Here is a 25,069-nt window from a genome sequence, read left to right as displayed (position 1 = left end):
ATTTTTGTTTTGTTACAGTCAGGCCCTGTGTAACGGCATGCTCCCATAAGATTGTAACAGAGCTGAAAAATTCCTATCAGCTAGTGATGTTGTAGCCGTCGTGACATCGTCACTGTCATGACCTCGAAGCCGTCGCGACATCGTCACTCTCATGACCTCGTAGCCATCATGACGTCATAGTCATTGCTATGTCATCGGGCAAAGCTTTACTCACGTATGCAGAGATGCTGGTGTCAGCAAACCTACTGTGCCGCCAGTCGTATCAAAGTATAGCGCATACAATTATGAACGGTACATGATATTTGATTACTATAATAACTGACTATGTTACTGGTTTATGTATTTACTATACTACAGTTTTTATCATTATTTTAGGGTTCTTTCTACTTATGAAAAAAGTTTGCTTAAAACAGTACATCGTGATATTCCAGCAGCAGCCTCACACGTCTCGTTTACCGTGCCTCTTGATTACATCATTTTCCTCTTGCGCTGATTTAATCTCATGTTGTATTGTACAGTAAAATGCTGTACAGGCTTGTAGCCTAGGAGCAATAAGCTTTACCATAGAGCCCAGGTGTGTATCAGGCTGTACCATCTAGGTGTAAGTACATTCTATGATGTTCACACAACAAAATTGCCTGAAGACGCATTTCTCAGAGCATACTCCCATGTTAAGTGGTGCGTGAACTGTATTCGTTTACTTAGCTCATGTTTATCTGGCACCTATTAAGTGCCAGGTTCCGTGTTAGGGGCTGTGGATATAAGAATGAAAGCTAGTCATCGTCCCTGAGAGATTCACACAGAACAGCAGAGAGATACAAAGAAAAGGATGATTATAATGTGTAACAAGACTAGAATGGAGGTGAGCTTAGAAAGTCGATGAGAGTGCAGAAAAGGGGCATGCATTCCACTTGATTAAAGAGAGACCTGCCCAGGAAAATACAAATAAAAAGTAGGGTAGGGTTAGCTGTCTAAACTGACTTCGCCATCTGTTTTGAGGCAGAACTCACAAAAATCGCTGGTGCTCTCTTTCACATATTTCTGCCTCTTCATTTCCCAAGAACAAGCACCTTGCATGATCGAACACAGCAGGAAGCACACCACTAATGTTCAGCCTGTCCTGGCAGATTTATTTATCCACAGAATAAACCAAAGCATTGGTTCATTATATATTTAAATGCTAATGACTCCTGTGAAGAAAAGGTTAATGCTGGTGGCACAGCTAGACAGAGCTGGCTTGGCCCTTCATAGTGGGAGAAGCCAGCACCCAACTGGGAAAGGAGCACCCCAAAGCCAATCCAGCACAAGGTCCCTCATGGGACTGAAGCCCTGTCCTCCAATAGCTCTTGCTAAACTGCATTAGTGTTGACCGAAGGCGAGAGAGTAACGCACATGGGCCAGAAATGATTTCTCTGCTCTCAGTAGAATACAAGTCACTGAAGGTTTTCTTTGGGCAGGAAGTTTTGATAGGGGTTAAGAAAGATTTTTAAGACGAGGAAGCTGTCGGGCAGTAAGAGAAGAGTGAAATAAGAATGAAGAGGCAGTTGGGTCTGTGTGGATTAGGGCGAATATTTTCTTGCCAGCCTATGTCAGAATTCAGTGTGGCGTAATGATAGAGAGCACACACCCAGGGACCAGAATGTCTAAGCGAGTGTCCTTGATCCAACACTTGATAGCTATGAGATCTTGTTCAAGTTATTTAACCTCTCTTACCTCAGTTTCCTCATCTGTAAAATGAGAATGATAATAATAATCTACTTCATAGGGTTGTTGGGAGGATTAAATGAGTTAATACTTGAAAAGTGCTTAAAAGAGGTCTTGGTACATAAGAAACCTTCAATAAATACCTGCCATCATTATCATTATTGCTAGACGGTGTAGGTTAGTAGGAATTCACAGAATTAAAATGGAGGAAATAAAGGAAATTTTTCCTAGGTCATGACTTGTCCTAAAGCATGTTGTATTGTGCTTTATAATTTACAAAGCATTTTCCCATATGTTATCTCCGTTTTCTGATTTGTAAAATGAAAAAAAAAAAAAAACAGGTCTCATATAAAGCTTCCAGAGGAATTAAATAAGATACTTCACATAATGTGTTCACATAAATGTTAGTTTTTACAATTTGATACAATTCCCTGCTACCTAGTAGATGCTCATTCAATGTTTGTTGAGTGAAAGTGAATTAATAAATATTATCCTCATGAGAGCCCTATGGAGTTTATTATCTGCGATCTTTTTTTAAGGTAAAAACAAGTTTAGAGAAGCTCAACAACTTGCACAAGTTCAGCCAGCTAGTGAGGAAAGGGTCGTGGTTCCAACTATAGTTCATTTTCCAAGATATTAAAGCTAACTTAAATCAGGACTTGGGTGGCCATCTGCTTAAGGTATTAACACTGGTGGCTTTACGCTCTAAACATCAGGGCATTTTCTACTGGGCTGGGCTGAGCTGTGTTTCCTGCCATCTTTTCATGGGCTCTGAGTGAGTGTCAAAGCCATCACAAGCAGCCGCTCTTCCGTAAATGGCCTAAGGTAACCTCTGAAAATAGTTCGCTATTCACTTGACCCAGAAAAGCCCACAAAATCAGGCAAGATGAGAGGTTCAAATCTTCATGTTCACTTTAAAAACACTTGTGAAACTGCCCAGGCCATCAAGGATATACATATCTGAAAAGCCACCAAGTATCTGAAGGATGTCGCTTTCCAGAAGCAGTGTATGTCATTCTGTCATTACAATGGTATAGTTGGTAGGTGTGCCCAGGCCAAACAGTGGGGCTGGACGCAGGGTCGGTGGCCCAAAAAGACTGCTGAATTTTTGCTGCACATGCTTAAAAATGCAGAAAGTGACGCTGAACTTAAGGTTTAGATGTAGATTCTCTGGTCACTGAGCGCATCCAGGTGAACCAAGCTCCCAAGACACGGCACAGAACTTACAGAGCTCGAGGGCGGATTAACCCTCTGTGAGCTCTCCCTGCCACATTGAGATGATCCTTACTGAAAAAGAGCAGATGGTTCCTAAACCGGAAGAGGAGGTTGCACAGAAGGAAAAGGTATCCCAGAAGAAACTGAAGAAACAAAAACTTATGGAGTAAATTCAGCATCAAATAAATGCAAACAAACAAACAAACAAAAAACCACGTCGTTATAGACAGCCTTTTAAGGGCATCTCGAAAAACAAAAACAAAAACAAAAGGCCCCTGATGCCAAAGTGATAGTTAAAATTTTTAAATTTTATGTGATATGTATTTTACCACAACTAAAAAACAAATTCGAGTTTAACTTTCAAAGAATGGAAAATCATGATTAATTTATTTTACTTCTAGGTTCATTTGTTCCTTAACCTAAACACAAGTCATGGATCTCACAACTTATCAGAAGTCAGCAGGATGCCCTTGGCTCTTCACAGGTGGCTGCCTCTTCCTCAAACAATCTTAACTCTGTCCAAAGTCCCTTGGGGAATTTGATGTGGGCCCCAGAGTCCCATGTAAGGCCCCTGCTGCCTTGGATCTATAAATGATGTTTGCAGGAGTTTCCTACAAAGAGGAATCTCTCATGGTAACTTTCAGCCCTGAAATCGACAGGCAGGCTCTCAGATATTTCAAAAAAGAATTTTCTAAAATGCATGTCTGATAGCTCAACTAGAAAGAGACAGTGATTGAGGATAAAAATTAAGATGCTATCATTTAATCTGCCTTCTTTGAAGATGCTATAACAAGCTTAGAACTTACTGAAACAGCAGCAATGAGTTGGAAATGAACTAAATTTCAAATGAAGAGTAAAGTAGAAATAAATCATTTAACTGTAGCACTTGAAAGCTAGAAATCTTAGAATTAACCGTATCCAACCCCTTCATTTTACAGATAAAGCTATTAATCTGCAGGGAGGTGAAATGACTTACCCATGGCAGGTTGGTTAGTCAGAGCGTCGCTCTCTCTAGAACTACTTACCAGTGTGACTGGAGTCTGTGTCAGCTGCTTACATGAGGCCATTGGCAAGGCCCTGATGACAGATGGATAGATTGCCCCGCCAAAACCTAGATATAACCACAATATACGTAACTATTTTTCGTGCTGCAAATGGTCTTTATAACCCTCCACCAAATGCATCCAGTCCCTTTAAGATTTGGAAAATGGCGGCAAAGAACTGTGTGAAGAACAGCTCAAGACTGCTCATCCTCTAAAACTGAAGCATTGCTCTAAAATCCTCTAAAGCTGAAGCATTGCTCTAAAATCCTTTATTGTTAGAATTTGCCAAAAAATAAAAACGTAAAAACTCAACAAACGAAAACCTAGAAGCAATAAATACACAGTTCCACTTGTGGGAATGGACCGCATCCCACCTCACTTAGAGTGAATGCCTCTGTAGTGTCAGGAAGGCTCAGGACTTTCCAAAGCCTCCTAGCTTCCTGGTCTCCCGAAAGGCCACGTGAGGATATTACAGCCACCAAGGAGCGAAAGGAGACTAACGAACAGAACGTAACTGAAGTCCCTTGACATTGAGTCTGGAAATTCTGGAAGGGGTGGAATAAATTCCTATGTCCAGCTGTTCTTTAAGTCAGCAAAGGTCTAGGTGCTCAACTCTGGGAATGCAGGGAGGGCCCTGCCACTGGCTGGTTGGAACAAGAAATTTGGCTCTGTCTCCCAGGCCATGACCCGAATATGCACCTTACCATTCTCAGCCTTGGTTTTCCAACTTTCATGCCCAGGGGTAATATTACCTTTCCCGTCACCCTTCAATCACAATAAAATAAGACTTAACATTTTATCATCTCCACTCTAGCCTCATCACAGGGAATGATACATGCATCCTTTCAAAGGCCTAGATAAAATCTTGACCACCCCATAACATATTTTATTTAAAAAAAAAAATTAAAGATTAGCCAGTTCTATTTAGATTAGTAGTTCTAACCCTAGCTTCACATTACAATCGCCCAAGGAGCTTTTATAAATACACTTTTTTGAAAAAGCCTCTTCCCTTCACCTCTACTTAATAAATGATGATAATAATCACGGCTACCAAGGATTAAGGGCTTCCTTTGTGCCAGGCATGGAGCTGAGTACACTCTTCACATGCATTTTCACACTGGATTCTCATAGCCATCCTCCCTATTTTATAGAACGAGCAGCTGGGGTTCAGAGAGATATAACGGCAGGAGGATCGCCTAGCCCCTATGATGAAAATTATTGGTTGGGAAGTTGTTTTGGCAAATGACTATCACTGGAGGACACTAGTTAACAGAGTGACAGGAATATGTGCCCTTCCTCTCTAGTCCCCATATGCTGGGGACAGCACTCAATGACTAGCGATATTGTAGCTAAGTGAGACTCAGTGACATCTAATAGTTTCTAGAAACCTGTATGTTTTGTTTCCCATCACTTATTCCAGAATATCATGGACACAAAGTGAATGAAGACACTTGTTGATTTTCAAATAAAATGCTCTGGATTCACATCCGGGAAGGAGTGGCACAGAATCGGTGTGACTGAAAACATTCAAAGCGGCAAGGGGTCAGCTAAGCTGGTAACTTCCCAGAGTTGACACGCCCAGGTGATTTTTTTGACCCACCTTCTGCAGTGGCTGTGGTTGGGACCACCGGTGGTGTAGGACAGTGCTCGCTCTCCCGAGCGGGCCTTCCTTCCAGGGTATTAGAGACCTTTCACAATATGGCCCCACCCAATCTTTTTTTAAGCTACATTTGTAGCCACCACTCTTCTCCTCCATGCTTTTCAGCCAAACAGTATTCTGTCCTTAAACATCTCATGTATCTCAAACACCCTGTGTATCTTCCCACATCCTTGTTTTGCTCATGTTGTATTTTCTGCCTCCCCTCATCCTTGAACTCCTTTGCTGGCAAAATTCATCTTTCAAAGTCAAACTTGAAGATCTGTGATGAGCACTGCCTGCTCGCTCCTCTGTGCTTCCACATACCACATAATTGGGATTCATTTCATCCACTGGACATGAGCTCCCTGACAGAAATGGCCACAGTGCTAGGTTGAAGAGCACGAGCTCTGGAAACAGAGCTGGGTTTTAATTCTAGCCCTATCACTTACTAGCTGTGTGACTTTAGAAAAGATATTTAATCACTCTGTGCCTCATCTGTAAAACAGAGATAACAGTATCTATCTTACGGGATTTTTATGAAAATGAAATGAGATAAAACGTAATCAGAACTGAACCTGGCACATGGTAAACACGCAACTAGCTAGCTATTATTATTTCTAACTCTGGTGCCTGGAACAGGAGACTATGAATATTGAACTTTGTGCTATGGAGGCAATTAGTGAATGTATGTGATTTGGATCCTGGGGGAAGAGATTCATGTGTGATGATTGGGCAAATACTATTAAAGAGTGTATCTAACTTACTCAGGAAAATGTCAAACATACATAAGAACAGAGAGAATATTATGATGAACCCCGCGTACCTCATGACCAGCCTCAACAATTACTGACTCCTGGCCAATCTTTTTGTATCTATACCCAGCTCCTTGCCCTGTACCCAAAGCACATCCAGGATTACTTCAAAGCAAATGACAGATGTGAAAAAAGCAATTTTATGTTTTATGCTCTTAAAAGAGCTTTCAAAAAGGAAACATTATCCCCATTATGACTTGTGTCCTGTGACCTACATGAACACAGAAGAGAAGGCTGAAGAGATACTGAGAGGTCAAAAGCAGCTAAGGGCTCCAGGCCGCAAGTCCAGGGGTCTTTCCAGGACACTGGGGAAAGCCGTGCACCTCCTACCAGCTTCCTGGGAACACTCCCTCACCCCAGGCCTAACTGATTCTTAATTATCTTTGAGCCCGTCTTTTCCCAATTCAGAAAAAAAAAACAGAAAAACAAGTTAATGAATGGAATTCTCAATTAAAGGTTCTCTTCTCACAAATTTCCTTAAACCCCTTGTCTTTGCCTCCTAGTCTGCAACTGAGCACCGGTAGAACACTAAGTGAGTGTGTGTGTGAATGAGTGAATGAATGAGTGAATAGCAAATAAAAATAATAATAATAATAATTAATAATAAATCAATAGGAAACCCTAGAAACAGGTGACCAGTGTCATTTGACAGCTTTCTGTGGACACATCTGCTGTGGCTGTAATTTTATATTACGTGTCCGCTAGTAAAACTGTTCCTGCTTCATATGACGAAATGATAAACATCAGCTTTAGTCCCCTACACAGCACCCTGTCCTCCACCTGGCAGAACTTCTGAATAGCTGCTCTGGGGCTGGAGGGAGGGAGGCAGGGGCACAACCCTAGCTAGGAGAGTCTACGTGGAAGGCAACGCGTGACCCTCACGTTCCAATTCCCAAGTGCCAGAGGACAGGACCGCAGCAGCAGGCTTTCTGATTCCTTTCCAGGGTAGACCCAGAAATGAAGCTAAGCGGGAAACTCATTCTTATAAAAGAAATTCCCCAGAATAATTTCTTACTGAGCTTAAAGCCCAAGACAAATATCAAAGCTGGAAATTACAACTATTTTCAAGCACAGGTTCCCTTGGCCCCTTTTTACTCTTGGTATTCGGTTTCTGATACAGCCCTCAAATCCCAGAGTTAAGACATCAAAATACACCCAGGGAAGCCTGAATCTCAGTCTGAACAAAACCCTCTCCAGCTGTGACCATCCTTTCTGCTCTTCTGTCAAAGCATGAGCGGCTAGCTCCAGGATCCCTCAGCAGAGGGTACACTTCCCGCTGAGCTCTGGAACACAATTAGATCTGAAATGGGGAAACTGGCTCAGGGCCTAGGGGATAAGAAAGTAAAAGGGGAGGTGAAAATTGACTTTGAAAGGCAACAAAAAGGGGCTGCCTACCGAGAGTTCAGGTAAGAACTTAAAGGAGGCTTACTCTTCTGACATCACTCCGCCAGGCCTGCAGGCTCAGCACTCTGGACATACCTCTCCCCTGCCTGAACCCTGGGCACCCCAGGTTTCCGGGTTCCCTAGCACTCAAAGCCCCAAGCTCTCTGCACAGCAAAATACAAGATCCATGACCCAAGCTTAAGAAGCACACAAAAGAAGTCTGATAAAATACACATTTATTAGAAAATTTTCAGCAGCATCATTTCCATTTGATTTTCTAATCAAAATACATTTCAAAGGAATTACAATGAGCACTCAAGATATAAGCAACACATATTTTGAGAACTCATGAATAAAATAATCAGTAGTACATGTTTTATCCATCCATCCGTCCGTCCGTCCATCCATCCATCCATCCATCCATTCATTCATTGTTTTAAAAATGTGCAATACTAGCACAGAGAGCCAAGAACTCTACTTAGTATGAAAATTGAATATTCCTGCCATGGTTTTCTGGTTGTGAAGAGTATACCCGCTATTCAAGAGAAGAGCTATATTCTACAGTACATTCTGATATAAATGTATGATTTAGCCAAAGGACCTAACAAAGACTCAATAAGAATGGTTTCCCTTTCTATTCATGTTCAGCTTAGGAAATAAATAGTCGTTATAATGATATTTTCACACACAGAAACAAAAACCCAGTTGAGGCTTTGCTTAAGCAGTATTTGTTTCGCACCTTACTTTTTGAAGACACAGATATGGTTTTAGTAATTCAGCTACTGAGCTCCAGTTCCTAGGGAAGGTGACCACCTGAGATTCCAGGCAAGGGTGTAAATCACTCTGCAAACTAACTTGTGCTTAATGACATGGGATTTTTTTCACAGACATTACAAATAAAAATGCTGCCTTGGCAACCAGTGAGATAATGCATATGAAACAGAGTGTTCTGATTAGACAATGCAAACGTGCAGAAGGGTGAAACTGAATTGCTTTTTCCATCTTCTGCATTATCTGAGGTGTCTACAGTCAAATCTAGACATCTATGTAACACACAGTGCCCTCTATTAATATATCTATTAATCAGGTTACCTGTAACATTGAACATTAATTAAGTGCTGATATGTAAAAATGGACCCAAGAATGGGGCCTGGATTCCCTTCCTGGATAATTCTATAGGAAATATGAGTGGTGCCTCTTCTTTAGACAGGGCCAAAGGCCCCAAGTCAATTCCTTTCCTCATTGGATCATTTATCATAATGACCACCAACCAATTCAGCAGGTAGTTTTATTAGCAAATTTAATGATGTGGTAATCTTTCCAAAATTTACAAATGTACAATATATTTATAGCATTACCTTTAGATAGCTTCAGTGCAAAGATATACATATAGTACATTGTGATAATTATTTGTAAAAATATGAGATGGCATTAAGTAAAAAAAAAAAAAAAATAAGACTCACAGGCATAGTTTCCACAGACAATTCCAACTATAGGCAAACAGGGAAAAAAGTATATATATTTTTTTTCAATAAAGTACTGAATGTTACCTTTTCTTCATCTGTTTGTAAAAAATATATGTGCAAAAGTGTGTTTCTAATTATTCCCTAAATAACTGTAGCGTAGCTACATCTCAGGGTCTTCTTTAACAAGGTTTGCTGTGTCTTTAAAAGTGTCTTCTGTTGCAGTATAGGCTGGAGTTGGGTTTCTTTTTGGACGATTTTTATCAGGGAGAGAAGGTGATGGAGGTGAGGTCACAGCAGCACTTTCTTTTGGCTCATTCTCCATCTAAGACCACAAAGAAACATGAATTAGCCATTTATTCACCCAACAAGACCGGAAACAGTTTGGTGTAAAAAAGACAAATCTTTGCCAGGACATACTCTTCAGTGTATGGACATATTCTGAATGTACATCCAATTTAGCTAAGTAAGTTATTGCTAAAAAAGAATTCTTGTGCTAAGAAAAACTGTTAAAAATTACCTCTGCATAGACTGGGTTTTCAAAGTTGGTAGCTTCTTTCAGTTTTCGCCTGAAGATATTCCATTTTGTTGCCTAAATGAAAAAAGAGAAACAGAAAACCTTCTGTAATGAACATTTTGTGGGTTTCTTGCCCCATGTTGTAAAATTTCTTCTTACTGAAGGGAAAAAGCAATTTGAGACCTAGGATTGTGTGACCTGGCCCATGTTGTAAACTGTTCAATTCCCTTTCCGCTGTTTCCTAAACAGCGACTGAAACTGTCTGGGCTCTTTTTATTTAATAATTTTAAAACACTTCCTTGGTTTGAAATTTATAGTTTACAGAATCTGTGTCCATAATATCTAGATATTATGACAGTTTCTCTTTGACAGAAACTGGAAAGAGATTTCTTTGGGGGCCGCCTGAAATTTCAAGGAAAAGGCCAGACTGCAACTCTCATTTCCTAAAATGATATCTCGATCCTTGGTCGACTCAAGCATATCCCTTCTCCCTTCATCATTTCCTCCTGTAATCATAGAAACAAGAGTGATAACAAATACAGCTAACATTTATTGAGAGCTCACTATGTGTCAGGGACTATTCTAAGTTTAACAAGTTTCTAATTGAATCTTCCCAACAACCCTGTGAGCTAAGTGCTCTTATTACCTCTATTTTACAAATGAGAAAACAGAGTCACAGCAAGATCATCTAACTAAATTGTAGGTATAAGAGTAGGCAATGACTGTAGGACTCAGAGACCCAGAAACTGAAGAACCCAAAGAGAACTCATCCTACACTATGGTGGGTGGCCCCTGTCTGCTGAAAAGTTGCCTGTGGTGGCAATGCTGGCACAGCTCTGGCTGCCAGATGGAAGGAGACAAGGGACCAGAGACAGGGAACAGACAGCCTACTCCAGCGGGCAGCTAAGGTAGCCCATATGGCGTACGGAACATCGCTTGCTCTGTGAAAACAGGGGACTGACATGTGAAGGAGTGGGGAGCACATGGCTACAGAGAAGTAGAAGAGGCTCTTCCCTTTAATCCACATTTAAGTGAGCACGTACTCTGTACATCGTCGTCACCAAGGGGAAGATGAAGATATTCAGGTTGGAGCCCAGCCTCTGGAAGCTTACACTTATTGGGGAAGGCGAAAACTCTTAATTAAAAGTCATTGCTTCAGTAGGGAATGGCTATTTGGAGGTAAGCAATGACTAACAAGAGAAATGGTGGTGATTTTCATGTTTATTCCCTTGGGAAATCCCATACATGTCAACACGGGTTGTGGAAAATCATGGAACTCAGTCATAGGAGTTCACGTTCTCAACTTTAAGTCCCTTGAGCAGATTTACCAACGAAAGATAAATTCGTGAGCCTCTTTGTCACATTCATGCCAACCTAGGGTGATCCTAACCAAGTGCCTCTAATGCTTTAAGCCACACTGGCTGTTACCTCAGTGCCCAGGGGGCAACGGATACAGGAAGCTCCCTGGACAAACCAGGGAGGACAGACCTTAGAGGGTCTCAGCCTCAACTAGTTTAAAAAAAGGAAGAACTGACGTACTGCAAAGATGGAGGCAAAAAAGGAAAAGGACTATAATTGGCAAAGGCCCACTCTTATTTGAAAGAATCTTTTAGTGTTCATCTCAGGAAGAACACACACAAGAAGCTTGTCTAGTGGTCTCTTTTTTTCTTTTAATCTCCAGTATTAAACACTGTGCCTGGCACATTGAGGGCAATAATGTTAGTTAGACAATTAGACGAATAAACATGGATGAAGAGGGTATAAATTAATGCCATCTAGTGGTGAACATAAGTGACAGCAGTAGAGCAAAGAATAACATACTTACTTATTAAGGGAACAAGGCTGTATGCTGTAGAAAAACTTCATTACACAGTAAAGGGAAGGGTCTTCTATATGCATCCTTGACACAATGAGCTCGTTATTCTTACTAAGCCATTCTCTCAAAAGCCTCTGGCCTGAAGAGGCTGGATCCAGAAGTCTGTGCCCTTCTTTTCCGCATGGTTTCCCACATCCAAGAAACATCATTCTCATCTCAATACTAGAACGTAGATTTACTTGGTAGAAAGTTTTTCAATTTATGATTTTTTCAAAATTATCTTTATGTGAGCCTCGCCTATCAGAGTCTTCCTAGTTTGCCGAAGGTTAACAACCCCAGCAATTCCAAAGTCCTTTACAAATTCTATATTATTTCAGCTATTGGCCCCTGTTACCTGAGTTCCATCAGCACTTGAGGAAGTTGACTTGGTGTCTGGAGCTACCTCTGAAGGGTTTATGGGACTTTCATAGTTCTTATTATCCACATTTTCAGATGCAGTCACCTGTGCAAATATTTGATGCCATTATCCAGTTTGAAAGAATTTTTGCTGTAAAGTTTCTTATTAGGTCTTTGGTTCTATCTGCTCTCCCACAGACATGGTCAGGCACCATTTTTATTATATGAGACCGACCCTGGAACCCAGAAATAAAATACCACTCCCAACTCCCCAAATCAGGAGTACCCACCACTAAGTCATCTATCTTATGTCTTAATCCTAGGAGGCAAATACATTCACCGCTGGTCACAATCTCACTTAGTAATAGCAATTTCTATTGCTTTCTCTATGGCCCTTTACTCCCACTATTGACCATATTTTTGGTTAAAAGATACTTTGCTTGTATATTGGCAGTCAAAATCCTAGAACAGCATAAAGTATTCCCAAAGTCATCGGTAAACTGAGAACCTTATCTTTGGATGTTTAGAAAAAGATTAATAATTTCAGAGTACTGCTTGTAAGGGGCTGAATGTTTGAAACAAGGGGCATAATGGAATTAATACTCTTCCAGACATTCCCTCTTAAGTCCAAATTACCGTGGATATATAATTAATAAATTACAAGTAGAAATTTACTCTTTTCCTATATTTTCACATTCGCTTTATTTCTTCTTGAATGTGAATATACATTTGTAAACATGGCCTCGTTTTATTTCAAGTGAAAATACCAAATAAAAATGTTATATCTATTTTATCACATGATTCAAGTTTTGCTCTCTGGATATCAAAGGATTAGGCAAACTGCTTTCAAGATTCAAATATTTCTGATCTTAAGAAAGCTATTCATAAAATAAACATTTCTGTCTTATATTAAAATGTACCATATCTTGTGAGTTCAAAAGAAGTTTAGGTGTTACCAGTAAAACTGTATTTCACTGAGGCTATAGTTGTCTTGACAAAAGAAGTATAGCTAACAGCTGACAGGCACTGGAAGTGACTTTGGGGCTGTTGGTCCCGACTTAATGAAAAGTCTTTTCCCTTCATCCATACTGCTATCTCATCTTTCTGATCCTCTTAAAGATGAGTGAGTAGTCGGGCTATACCAAAGGAAACTTAGATATCTTCCTATTAACTTTGGAGACCTCTGTATATACTTTGTACTTTTCAGAAAAGGATGGAAAAGTTAAGCACAGGTATGTCACCTCAAATCACACCCTTGTGATACCTGACTATCATTCGCTCATTCATTTTACAGATATTTAATGAGAGTCTGTATGTGTCAGACATTGTGTTTGCCAAGCCTCTGAACAGACTCATACCTCTTGCTCTGACCACTTAGAATGAAAAGGCTCTTGGTCAGCACCCCCAGAAGGGTTGCCAAACCTCAACGACTGCACAAGAAAACAGTATTCTGATTGTTGTCAGGTCTTGTGTCCTTGGTCAGCCTTGTCACTGCAGATAATGAAGGCGAGGACTAGACCACTGTTCTGCCTTCCATTTGAGGGAAGGTGAGGCGGGCCCTAAGAGGGCATTCATTGTTTTACAGAACAAGATCCAGCAGCTGTGGCACCTGAAAGAAAGAACTGCAAATTCTCACCTGGGTTGGCTGAGCCACTTTGACAGCACTGTCCCTGGTTGCATACATTGGGTTTTCAAATACTATGGGCTGCTTTCCCATCTCCATGGCAAAGTGATCACTCTGATAAAGAAAAAATAAAAGATTATACCAAACTGATTTAATTTACACACAGAAGATGTCCTCATACCTGGTGGCATGATAGGTGCTATGCCAAATTTACCCAAAAAGAAACTGCAGAAGGAGGAGGAGGTGGAGGCAGCCAGCAGAGACAGAGCCTTGATATGGCAAACCATTATGTAAAGTAACATAAATGCACTAATCCATCAGCTCTAGGAAATAAACACTCCTCCTATACCTATGGCTCCTTAGTTCATATACTCACTTGAGGATTGGGTTTGGACAACAAAAAAAGGGGTAGGTGGTGGAAGAAGAGCAAAGAGAAGAGAGGGAGTGGAAAAAAAGAAAGAATAGATAATATTGTGGTTTTAGGCGGGGGCAAAAATGAAAGCTTTGAGGGAAAGGCAGAATACTGAAAACAATTTCCCAATACTGATTATAATTATGCTGATTATACTATACTAGTCCACACATGAAATATTCATTCGGTCCTCACAGGAGATATTAGTGTATCAATTTTACAGATGGGGACAGTGAGGGTCAGGAAGATGAAGCTCCATGCCTATTATTACATACTTAGAAGGCGGCAGAGCTGTGATTTGAATGAACCACTGACTCTAAAAATTACTGTTTATTTCATCACTATACATCGGTGGGAAAACATAAGAGACTAAGAAACATATATTTCCCTACTCCTTCCTTTAAACATACAAAAAAGCCATTAAACGAAAAGAGAATATCATGTTCTCTCTTTTCCCTCTCCCCAAAATCATAAGACTGTTTAAGATTCCGATTAAACTTACCACTGTTTATGATTCCAATTCAACAGTCTGGCTTAGAGGAGGGGTAAATTTCAACTTTATTACTATTTTTAGAAAAAAATTCCGCAACAAACCTAATGTTTCCTAACTTTGTCTGTACAGTGAAGACTTTATTCTGAGAGGCATATCATCCTTTTTTCCCCCTAGATTAATTTTATTCTTTATAAAAAGTGTTTCTTTTAAAACAGTAAAAATGACAGTCCTCAAACAGTCATTTTGAAGCTACACTCACCATCACCATTGCTCTGTCAATAGCGGACTCAGGCCCAAAACCAGATACTCCAATATCCATGTTAACATCCATCCCTGACCTGAAGGTCACCCCATTTCCACTTTCCGAGGATTTGACAAGACTGCTTAAGCTGAAAAGGAGTAATCGAAACAGGGTTCTTACTACTTTTTGTAACAACCTTTCGCAATAATACCCTTTCCTTCATATAGCTAAATCTTAAATGAAATGCTCAATCCCCCCTCTGTATTCATACATCAAATATGGTAGTAAAGGCCCTTCGCTACCTGGAGGTATTAAAGCTTGAGATCTAAGAGAGAGCCAGTTTGGTACTCTCAGGAATAAAGCCTGGCCCATCACACAACTGACTATGTTCTCCAGTCTAACCTGAATGTCCACTAGTAAGCACAACCATTTGGACTATAAAATGTGATTTGCACTCAGGTTTCAAAGAAGCACCTGATTAAGAATTTATAATTTAAAGTGACTGCTATAAGTTCATTACTTTTAGTTTCTGCAGAAAAGGTGCACTGTGTATTGTGCTTTCTTAACTTAAAAAAAAAAAAAAAACTAAATTATTCACATGGTCATATCACATAGGCTTCTAAAATCAAATGTTCCACATGATGAAACTAACCTTGGCAGCTTGGGCAGAGAAGGCAAAAGGGAGCCGGTTTTCCTATAGTGGAAAAATCCTAATGTTGCCAGAGCGCCAATTATGATGATCAGGATGATTGTCAACAGCACAGCCATCGCTGCCATCAAAGAGGAAGGAAGAAGCAAACATATTAACATGTGAAGGAGAAGAGCCAGATTTAGAGGTAGAAGCTGGGTATTTGAACCATTCATTCATTCTTCAAAGACTGGGTTAAACAGAATATAAATGGCATTCGATTTAGGCATGGGGAAGTATTCCAAGTTGCTCGTATTCTAAAAACTTACTTGTTCCTGGAGAAATGCCTTTCGAAAGCCCTATTTCACAGTAATTTCCCATGTAGCCACTAGGACACCTGAAAGTAAAACAATTGTTTACAAGCTGTTGCCATCTTAGACGTCTATTGAGATTTTATAAGCATATCTTGATGAAGAGAGAGGTTTGACTAATAAATGAAATGTTGAACCAACAATATATCCTGAATGACTTTTGTTTATTCTGCCAAGAGATGAGAAGCAGAAAGAACAGTCATCTGACTTTGGAAATCCACTTTCAATGGAATAGCTATGGCATCTACAAGTTCAGCCTAATCAAATAAACCTATCGCTGTCTTTTCTAATCTATGGAATTCTTTCCTAGAGAGCAAAACTGAAAACCATGATTGTGTTCTTTCCTCTGGTGTGCTTTCATTAAGTACTTTTTAAAGACCTCCATTTATCTTGTTCTGTGTTAGTGCTTTCTCGACAATTCTCTTCCTTCCAAGTCTTTAGCTCAGCTCTCTGCTCGTCATGTGTGCCTTGTCCTGAAGCAGCTCTCCCACAATCCAATTGTAATTGACAATACTGGGTGAGTAAGAAAATACAGTAGCTTTCATTTCTCTAATTCCTTGCTCCCCAAAGCGTGGCCCACAATTCTGTGGGCTCTCAGGGGAGCTTGTTAGAAATGCAGAATCCTTGTGAATGAGATGGGCATTTGAGGCAGACCCCAGGTGGTTCTTATGCACATTACAATTTGAGAAGCACTGCCTTGGTTCTCTGTGGACTCTCCCAAGAAAGGGCAAGCTGGTTAAGATGTGACAATTAGTGAAATAGCAAGGTTCCTGCACTTGTTATTCTGGCTGCATTAAGGTCTCGAATTCCCCCAGAAGAAGCAATTCCCCTTCAGACAGCTCGGACCTCAACATTCAGACTTACTTGCATTTGGGGTGGTCATTCTTATCAAAATAGCAATTTCCTCCATGCATACATCTGCATGGGGGAGGCATGATGATAGGATTTTCGATGGCTGCAGAAAGGGAAAGCCATGCATGTGTTAGTCAACCATACTGACACTGATACCATGCAAACCTGCCCCCAGCCCAGGGTGGGAGGGTGGTTAATTAGTCTCCCTATCAAAACATTACCCTCCCTTTAAGTCAGATGAATTTCCTTATCAGTAATAAAGCCTTAGAGAGTAACATACATTTGATGGAAAGAAAGGGGCAGTTTCTAGCATTTCTCCCTACTCCCGAAACAGTGGAGTGATGCGAGGCTCCAGAACATACATTAATCGTTAAAAGAAACTTGCAGTAAAGGAACCTCTTAGAACATTCACCTTCTTCTTTGGCGTATTCAGAATTCTCCTCTGTGACCCCAGTTAAAGTCAAGTTCAATTTAAGCATACCTCCAAACTTCAACTAAAGGCTCCAAAGCATCAGAGAGCCATTGATCAATAGACAGACACATAGATACAGATATGTAGATGCTTGATAGACAGCTGGTGAGAGATCATCTTGTTTTTTTAAGTCCTCCAAAACCACTCTTGCTCTGAGTCCCTGCTCCAGCTCAGCCCCCACATACTTCCTGGATGTGCCTTATGGGTCATTAGGGTTTCCATGTCTTATACCTAGAAGATGCTCAATAAGTATTTATCACCTGGGTGTTTATTTAAAAGGTTTGAACACCTTTCTGGCGCATCCCCTCAATTAGAAGCCTTCCTGGCGCTCTCTGTCTGAAAGGACAACCCCACTCCTACTCATCTTCATCTCTTTTACTCTGCTTAAGTTTTCTCCCTTTTACTTTTATCACCTAACATTATATATTTATCGGGGTCTCTATTTGTCAGACTATAAGCTCAACAAGAGCAGGGGATTTCTGTTTTGTTCACTTCTGTTATCTCTGGCACTTGGAACAGTCTCTAGTACATGGTGGGCACTTGATAGATACTTATCAAATTAATTGATTAATTAATATACCAAATCAAGACCCTGTATGGAATGACGACCATCACTAACGTGCTTATTTTAGTTAAAGTTCTTTTAAACAAGAATCTTAATATCATCTGCTTGGCAAAAAATGTAAATGAGGAAAGTAGTAGATGAGAACCTGGACGACATATCTCCTTCAATGCGAAACTGCAATAAATGTCAGAACGATCTATCTACAGCATAGAACAAATCTCAAAAGAAATTTAAGTTGTCATTTTGTTCAAAATATTGCAAAATAATGTAATCTTGCCAATATTTTCCCAGTAGCCCTGGGATGAAAGTGAGGATAGCGGAAGGCAAGCAAAGGGAAGCAGTTTTCATTCCGAGTTCATTCTCTAAACCTGCCAACTTTTCAGCCTGACTGGGAAGTCAAAAGGTGGTGCCTTCTTTATCCGCTTGCTCCCCCTGGTGGTTGAAGGTGGTTATACCTCTTCATTTCCCAATTGGCTAAAACTGGGGGACGTGAGCCATAAACTGGGCTGCTCATGAACTGCAGGATGATTTTTTTTTAAGTGCTTAACAAGCATTGAATACTAGTTAGGGACACTAGTTATTCCCCATGGCATATTAGCTCCTTGATTTAAGAGGCAATGAAGAAAGGTCTTGCCAAGCATAGATCATCCATAGCATTTGAGATAAGAATTAAACCGTTTCCTCATTCTAGCCTCCATCTTCCAACAACATAATGTACATTTTAAAATGAGGCCCTTTTGCACTTGTCAAAACTTGGAAATGAGCATGTGAGGAAAACATGAACCCCGCCTCTAGCCCTCCTCTCTGTACTGTGTAAGGCTCCCCACCTCAGGAACCTTGAGGAATCCAGTTAATGCTGCATAGGTGACAGTCATCCAGTACAGGGAGGAGAAAGGAGGAAGAGGCCTTATAAAAAATTCACTTTTCAAAACGTCTTTCCAAAACAATACAACAGTACATTTAGGGTCACTGGATCTATATCTCTGCAGATCTTAGCAAATAATTCTCAGAAATCATTGGAACACAAGTCCCTTTAAGTCCCACTCGGCTCTGTTCATATTTCCTCCATCTCTCATCCCTCCTTCTAGCTTTCCCCACTCTATACTGCAAAGAAGCCAGTACATAGCATTCTTTAGGCTCCTGTAGAAGATGAAGCGTGGGTAGGGCACCTACTGAAGAAGGCAGAGCAGCTCTCCCAGAACCCCGTGGCTGCCCAGGCAGTGTCCCTACCTGCATTACACTCGGTGATGCTCCCCTCTACAAAGGTGGAGCCTTGGGGACAGGCACAGCTGTATCCTCCAGGCCTCAAGAGGCAGAGATGGCTGCAGACCTTTTTGCAGCGGTTGGGCACTAAAAAGCAGAAGAGAACAGTGGTTAGGTTCTGTGGAGGAAATGAATACCCCAACCAAGGACATGCCCATTGACTGAGTTGTGGCCCTGCCAGGTGACATTAGAGCCCAGGCAGCATCCCAACACCTCTAGGCCACATGCTACCTGTCACCTCACCAAAGTGGCACAGCCCCTCCCTGTGCCCTCCATTCCCCTTCTGCTCCACTCACATTGCCTACTGACATCACTTATCTCTTCTAATGCCCTGGCAGATTTGGAAGGTAGGTGTGTGGTCATTGCACAGCCTCAAAAACTAATCAGTGCTAAGTAATTTGAGATCGTTCAAAAGACCAGTGAGACCCCATTATTATATCAAGATTTGTCATCACCCAAATTTGGACAGGTCCTATGTGTGGCCCATCCAAATTATATATTGGATATGATTTCCACCCTCACCTTCCAAGGAGAACTTTCTTCTGGGCTTCAGTTTCCTTATCTGTAGGACAAGGGAATGCATCTGACTAACAATTTTAGAATAAGGCTCATACAGCTCAGGATAACTTGTCTGCCCTGGCCTTAACAGTTGCAAGAGTAGGTAAGACCAGTGAAGTCCATTCTGTGCCCTGTTAATCTAATTCACATTTTGCAGGGGCCTGATGCCTGCTGGATTCTGTGGCCTGGAAGTACATAACCATAACTCCAAACAATGAGATCTGAAATGTGTATACTTCATATCTGCTGGTGGTGTACATAATTTCATTTGACCTCCAATTTTCTCTTTCTTTGGTCAAAATAATACACACACACACACACACACACACACACGCACACACACATTCCTTTCATGCACCAAGAGGTCAGCCTATTATAATCCACTACCATTTTCCAACAATATAGCCATTAATTTAAAATACTAAAGAACATCCTTAGTATTCCAAGGTTGGTGATTACCTGACTGATTATATCTATGTTGATGAAAGACTCGAACTTGAGTGAGCCAAGGACTCACTGTCAGCATTTTCTCTTTCTCGTCATGTCCAAATTTGTCTTGTGTCCATACTTCTCCTTTATCCTTAGATACCCAGTATAACTGACCTTCAAAGATGTCCAAACTATAAGGGTTCACTGCTGCTTACCCACAGGGGAAAAACAAAACAAAACAAGGTTACTGAAAAAGAAAATACCCTAACCCCACTTCTATGTCAGATGTCGTTTTCCTTGAATTCATCCCTAATTCAGTGCCTTGAAATTCCAGGAATATTAAGGCAGCCTCCTATACATGGGACTACAAAAGTGTGCTGTGCTGGAAGTTCATGATAACTGAAATTAAACTAGATTAATGCCTATAGGCTAGCACAAATCATAGGGCACTTGCTCACTTTCAAATCGCTGCTTTTATTTTTGGAAACTAATTTGTATGGCAGAGATTTTTTTTTTTATTTGAACATAAGACATTGTGTTAGGAAAACCTGATATGTGCTGGATTGTTGCAGTTCTGCAGTCTGAATAAGAAAACAAAATGTTTCTCTCTTTCTAGATGTTTCCGGTTGTGCATAATAAACAATGTAGCACATCAAAAAATGAATGCCTCTAGAAGTGGTTACACATGGATTACCATGGTACACATGAGTGCCACGTTTATCAAAGCAACCTAAAGGAAACTCATTTGTTTCAATATCTGCTGCTGAGAGCATTTTTTAAAAATTATGTAAAAACAACAACAGACTTAATCATTGCTAATGATTCGTTTGCATTTAAATCAACAGCTGGGAACTGGGGTTGGGGCGGGGTGGGGGGTGGGTGGTATCTCAGAAACTCTATAAACCATTTCCTAAAATGAAGGTTCCTTTTTGAGAAAATGGGCAACGAAACTGGAAATAGATTGACTGTTTTTTTACTGTATTGGATTCTAACTCATTTCTAACCTGCACGGGCAACAATTCTCCTATCAGTCCCATCATATTTTATGGTTTCAATAGTTTTCTCCTTGAAGTCGCTCCAGTAGATCCGGTCATTGTTCAAATAATCGATAGAAAGGCCGGTTGGCCAACCAAGGTCCTCGTGAACCAGGACGTTCCGCTGCTGCCCATCCATCCAGGCAGCCTCGATTTTAGGTTCTTTGCCCCAGTCAGTCCAGTACATAAGCCTGTAACAGAAGGTTTCCTCATTGTAGCATTTCATCTAATGAGGCTTCTCCCCTGAAGCAGAGCATAGACTTTCAACAGGGAAATCAACAGTTTTTCACAGAGGCCCGGGTGCTAAGGGACACTATTTTTATACTTTACTTTAAAGACATGGAGAGAAAAGGGGGAGCCAGTACATCTGTGGTCTGTACTTCCTGAAACTGGGCTTCCTCAATAGAAACTGCCCAACCCTACCCCAGGATACACACTCAGACCCTTTCAAATACATACAATATGTAATTACAAAAGCTGTTTCTTCTTCTTCAAAAAAATATTTATTGAATGCCCACTGTGTGAGAGGCACTATTCTGTATTTGGGGTATATCAGAGAACAAAATAAAGATTCCTGCCCTCATGGAGCTTATATTTTAACTTTTCAAATGTATTGTTTTGTATCCAATTAAGACTTGATTATAGAAGAATTGCGTAGACCAGGGATTGCGCCACTTCAAATACCTGGAAAGGACCAGGCGGGCAAGAAAAATGAGTAGAGCAGGCAGTTTTCATATGTTGCATGAAGAGAACGAGGTCCTATCTAAAAGTTCCAGGCATCAAAGAAGGCATGCCTACCTAGTGTTATCAGTTCTTCTGATTTTTTCAAGCCCCAAAACACAGATATAAAAAAAAAATTTTTTTAAATGTTGGCAAATAAGTTTAAAAAAAACCTTAAAGCTCTGTTAGTTTAAATCAAATATACCTATGGGCCATATTTAGCCCACCAGCCACCACTTTGCATTCTCTAGTCTAAACCAATCATCAGGTATAGACCAATCCTTAAATTCTTCTGAGGAATGTGTGAACTTCAGATAAACCAGGCTCTGGAAAAAATGTGGCAAGGGGCCCTCCCCTCACACAGCATCAGTCTGAAGGCTGGTTGGTACTAAATGATCTCTAGGGCATACTATAATTCCTGAAAATAGTCACAGGCGCCATTCAAAAAAAGTCCAAGAACAATATCCGTACAATTAGGAAAAAATAATTAAAGACATGTAAATTTTTGAGAATCCAGCAGAAAATACCTAGAATATTAAACTCCTTTAAATACTTACCCTAGTTTGGGATTCACAACCACTGCAGCTGGTTGATCCAGTTGGGTAGAAATCAGCCATTTCCTGTACCTTCCATCAAGTTCAGCCACCTCAATCCGTTGACTCCTGGCATCTGACCAGTATATATGCCTGAATTTAGAGGGACAAAGTTTAACATCTGAAAAGTATAGACTGGTCGCCTATGGGGAGAAGGTTCGAAGGTGAGAGCATTTAGTTTGGACGCTGTGGCTGGCAAGACAGCTATTCAGAAACTAATGATGCAAGCACAGTTTCCCTCTCTCTTCAGCCAAGGGGATATCTTTGGAAGGTTACAAGTAGAACAAGGAGGTCAGGAGGGGACTCCTGCCCAATCAGCCAAAGTGGCTGAATCAGTCAGGGTCAACGATGGCAGTGAACCTCACATCCATATTACTATGAGACAGGAACTTCCAGGCCTTAAGTACTGTCAGGTTGGCCCTTTATTTCTGACCGGCTGTGAGTGGGCTTTCTCCTCAGCCAAGAGCCCCACTGGAATCAATAAGAATGTGGCAACAGTCCCAAGGATGAGTAGAAATAGCCTTTCTACATAACAAAGTCAGCCAGGCCATCCTGCCCTGCTCCCATCCCTAAGACCGAAGGTCTCAGTTTCTCACACGCAGAAAGAGTTCCATCTGTTTCTTCATTCATTCATTCATTCATTCAGGCTGAGAAAGAGGTAAAACTTCAAATAAGATCTGCCTTGCCTGCTTGGTTTTCAGAAGGAAGTGTTAAAAGTCTAGAGTTTCAAGTTCCTGACTCTCTGAGACCTTGTTTCCTGACAGAAAATGCTGATGAGTCTTTCCCTTTAGCCTGCAGGCACAGTGGGGACCAAATGAACTTCTTCAGATATGTTCAGGTGTTCTAAGAACACCAGACAAGTTTGTTTAAAGGTGAAAATTAATAAATATCGTAAATAACTCCATTTTCCCAGAGGTTAGCAATCCCCTAAGCCTTCCCTCTAACACTTTTTTCTATTATCAGTTCATTTTCAAGGACAAAGGGGAGTCTATGCATGCTTACGTTCTAATTCTAACGTTATCACTTCTCCATAGAAGTCACTCCAGAGCAAGACTCTTCAATGAAGAAGGAGCTTACTGACTTCTCCACATCAGTTTGCATCACATGCATCTATCTACCTGATGATAAACCTACTTAAGATTCTTACTTAGGGGTCATCCAAAACATGTGGGTTCTAGAAAATCTAAAAGAACAGAACAGAGCCGACACCTCTATTAATAAAAAACCCAAAGATTACAAGAGAGTCGAATTTCCAGTCTGTTCGACCACATAGCCTGCTAAAAACACAAAGTGTAGATTGTTCCTCCTGAAATAATTACCACAGAGAAAAAGGTCTCATCTCAATTGCTTTGCTGAGAGAATTGTGAGGCTGTCCCATTTCTTCACATAATGAACTGTGCTGAAAGGTTAATTTTGGAACCCAGAACTATTGGCAAAAATGCTCTCCTAAATTTAAATATAGAATCTTAACCTTTGTGCTTTCTCAAAGTTTTTCATGACACAGACAGAATATAGGAAATGATAATGTTTATAGGACACACTGGGTAAGTAAGCAGAGGTGGTTGCTGGGGCCAGAGGAAGCCCAGGCATCACCCAGCTGTACCAGCGACTGAGCATACTCATATCTGGGTCCAGTTTAATTTATGTGCCAAGGCCAGCAGGAATGAGCCATGACCAAGAAAACAGAATAGGCAAAAATGGAATGTGTGCTAAACTTACCTTCCAACCCAGTCCACTGCTAGTCCATCTGGCTGCATTATGTATTTCAGGCCCAGGTTCATTACCTGCACATGATTATTGCTGCCAGATTCGAAGTTGGGGATGTAGGCACGTTTGATAGCACCAAAATTAGAACCATGCCCTAGCACAGTGTAATATAGGACACCTGCAGAGGCAAGACACAAATGTCGGTTGTATATTAAGAACATCAGGTAAAGGAGGAACTGGGTCTAAGTAGGTGAACTGATCAATTATTTACATCTCTACCACCTCATTGTTCTTATAAATAATAATTGCATTATATCAATATGATCTAACCTCAAAACTTATCATTCATGAAGAGCTATTAGCTACAAATGCTTTAATTGATAACACTGATACATACTTAGTCTTCTCTATTTGAAGGTAATTCATTAAAATATACTTCATCCGAGAGCCTATTTACTCTTCATCCAAGATCTTATTAATAGGATCAAGTTCTAATTTCCAAAATAGAATGTACAGATTAAACCACGGGCAGGCTGTTGAGAGTTTGACATCATACTCAATAACGGTGACAATAAAGGAGTCATGTAGGTTAAGTCCTATTTTACATACAGACTAAAGGATAGTGGACAGCAGACATTTTTAAATGCATAGGAAGACTGTGACTTTTAAGGCATATACTTTCCTAGGTATATACTATTCTTAAAAAGCTTACTGCATAACTAAGTGTGAAAACACAATAATAAATTTTACAATGCATAGTTATTAATAGTTTGCAAAGCGTTTTCACTTCTATGATCTCATTTGATCTTCAGAACAACTCTCAGAGGTAGCAGGCAGAACAAGATTACTGCTCTTATTTAACAGATAAAAAATGGAGATTCAGACAATTGTTACAATTATTTAAGATCATAAAGGTATTAGATGAGAGAGACAGGCATAGAAGACTAGTTTTCGGACTCCTGCTCCATGACCATCTCCCACACATCATATAGAGCCATAAGAGATGCAACAACAAGCATTATTCATTTTTTCATTCATCAGATTAAATTTTTTGAGTACCCACCAGATACACTGTATTAAATGTCGGGTCAGGTGCTAGGCAGGTAGACATGAATTAAA

The 25,069-nt window shown here is 40.5% G+C and overlaps 1 protein-coding gene and 1 pseudogene across 1 annotated transcript in view; one reads left to right on the top strand and one right to left on the bottom strand.

Annotated features, from left to right (window-relative positions):
* Positions 1-4,206, top strand: part of LOC111737330 — a 5,561-nt pseudogene extending 1,355 nt beyond the window's left edge.
* A 3,849-nt stretch (positions 4,207-8,055) lies between these two features.
* LRP2 (LDL receptor related protein 2) overlaps positions 8,056-25,069 on the bottom strand; it is a 191,448-nt gene continuing 174,434 nt past the window's right edge. Inside the window, exons 66-78 of the mRNA XM_023528463.1 lie at positions 23,963-24,128; positions 22,208-22,336; positions 20,901-21,121; positions 19,927-20,103; positions 18,877-18,996; positions 16,622-16,712; positions 15,716-15,783; positions 15,411-15,528; positions 14,777-14,906; positions 13,625-13,726; positions 11,987-12,094; positions 9,780-9,851; positions 8,056-9,584 (exon numbers count right to left, since the gene is read on the bottom strand). Of these exons, the coding sequence (XP_023384231.1) occupies positions 9,423-9,584; positions 9,780-9,851; positions 11,987-12,094; positions 13,625-13,726; positions 14,777-14,906; positions 15,411-15,528; positions 15,716-15,783; positions 16,622-16,712; positions 18,877-18,996; positions 19,927-20,103; positions 20,901-21,121; positions 22,208-22,336; positions 23,963-24,128 (1,664 nt within the window). The 3' untranslated portion in view covers positions 8,056-9,422. The remainder of the gene's footprint in view (positions 9,585-9,779; positions 9,852-11,986; positions 12,095-13,624; positions 13,727-14,776; positions 14,907-15,410; positions 15,529-15,715; positions 15,784-16,621; positions 16,713-18,876; positions 18,997-19,926; positions 20,104-20,900; positions 21,122-22,207; positions 22,337-23,962; positions 24,129-25,069) is intronic.

The sequence above is a fragment of the Pteropus vampyrus genome, unplaced genomic scaffold, assembly GCF_000151845.1.
Source record: "Pteropus vampyrus isolate Shadow unplaced genomic scaffold, Pvam_2.0 Scaffold2, whole genome shotgun sequence".
Lineage (NCBI taxonomy): Eukaryota > Metazoa > Chordata > Mammalia > Chiroptera > Pteropodidae > Pteropus > Pteropus vampyrus.
The sequence above is the reverse complement of the archived record's forward strand: the minus strand, read 5'-3'. Positions and strand labels throughout refer to the sequence as shown.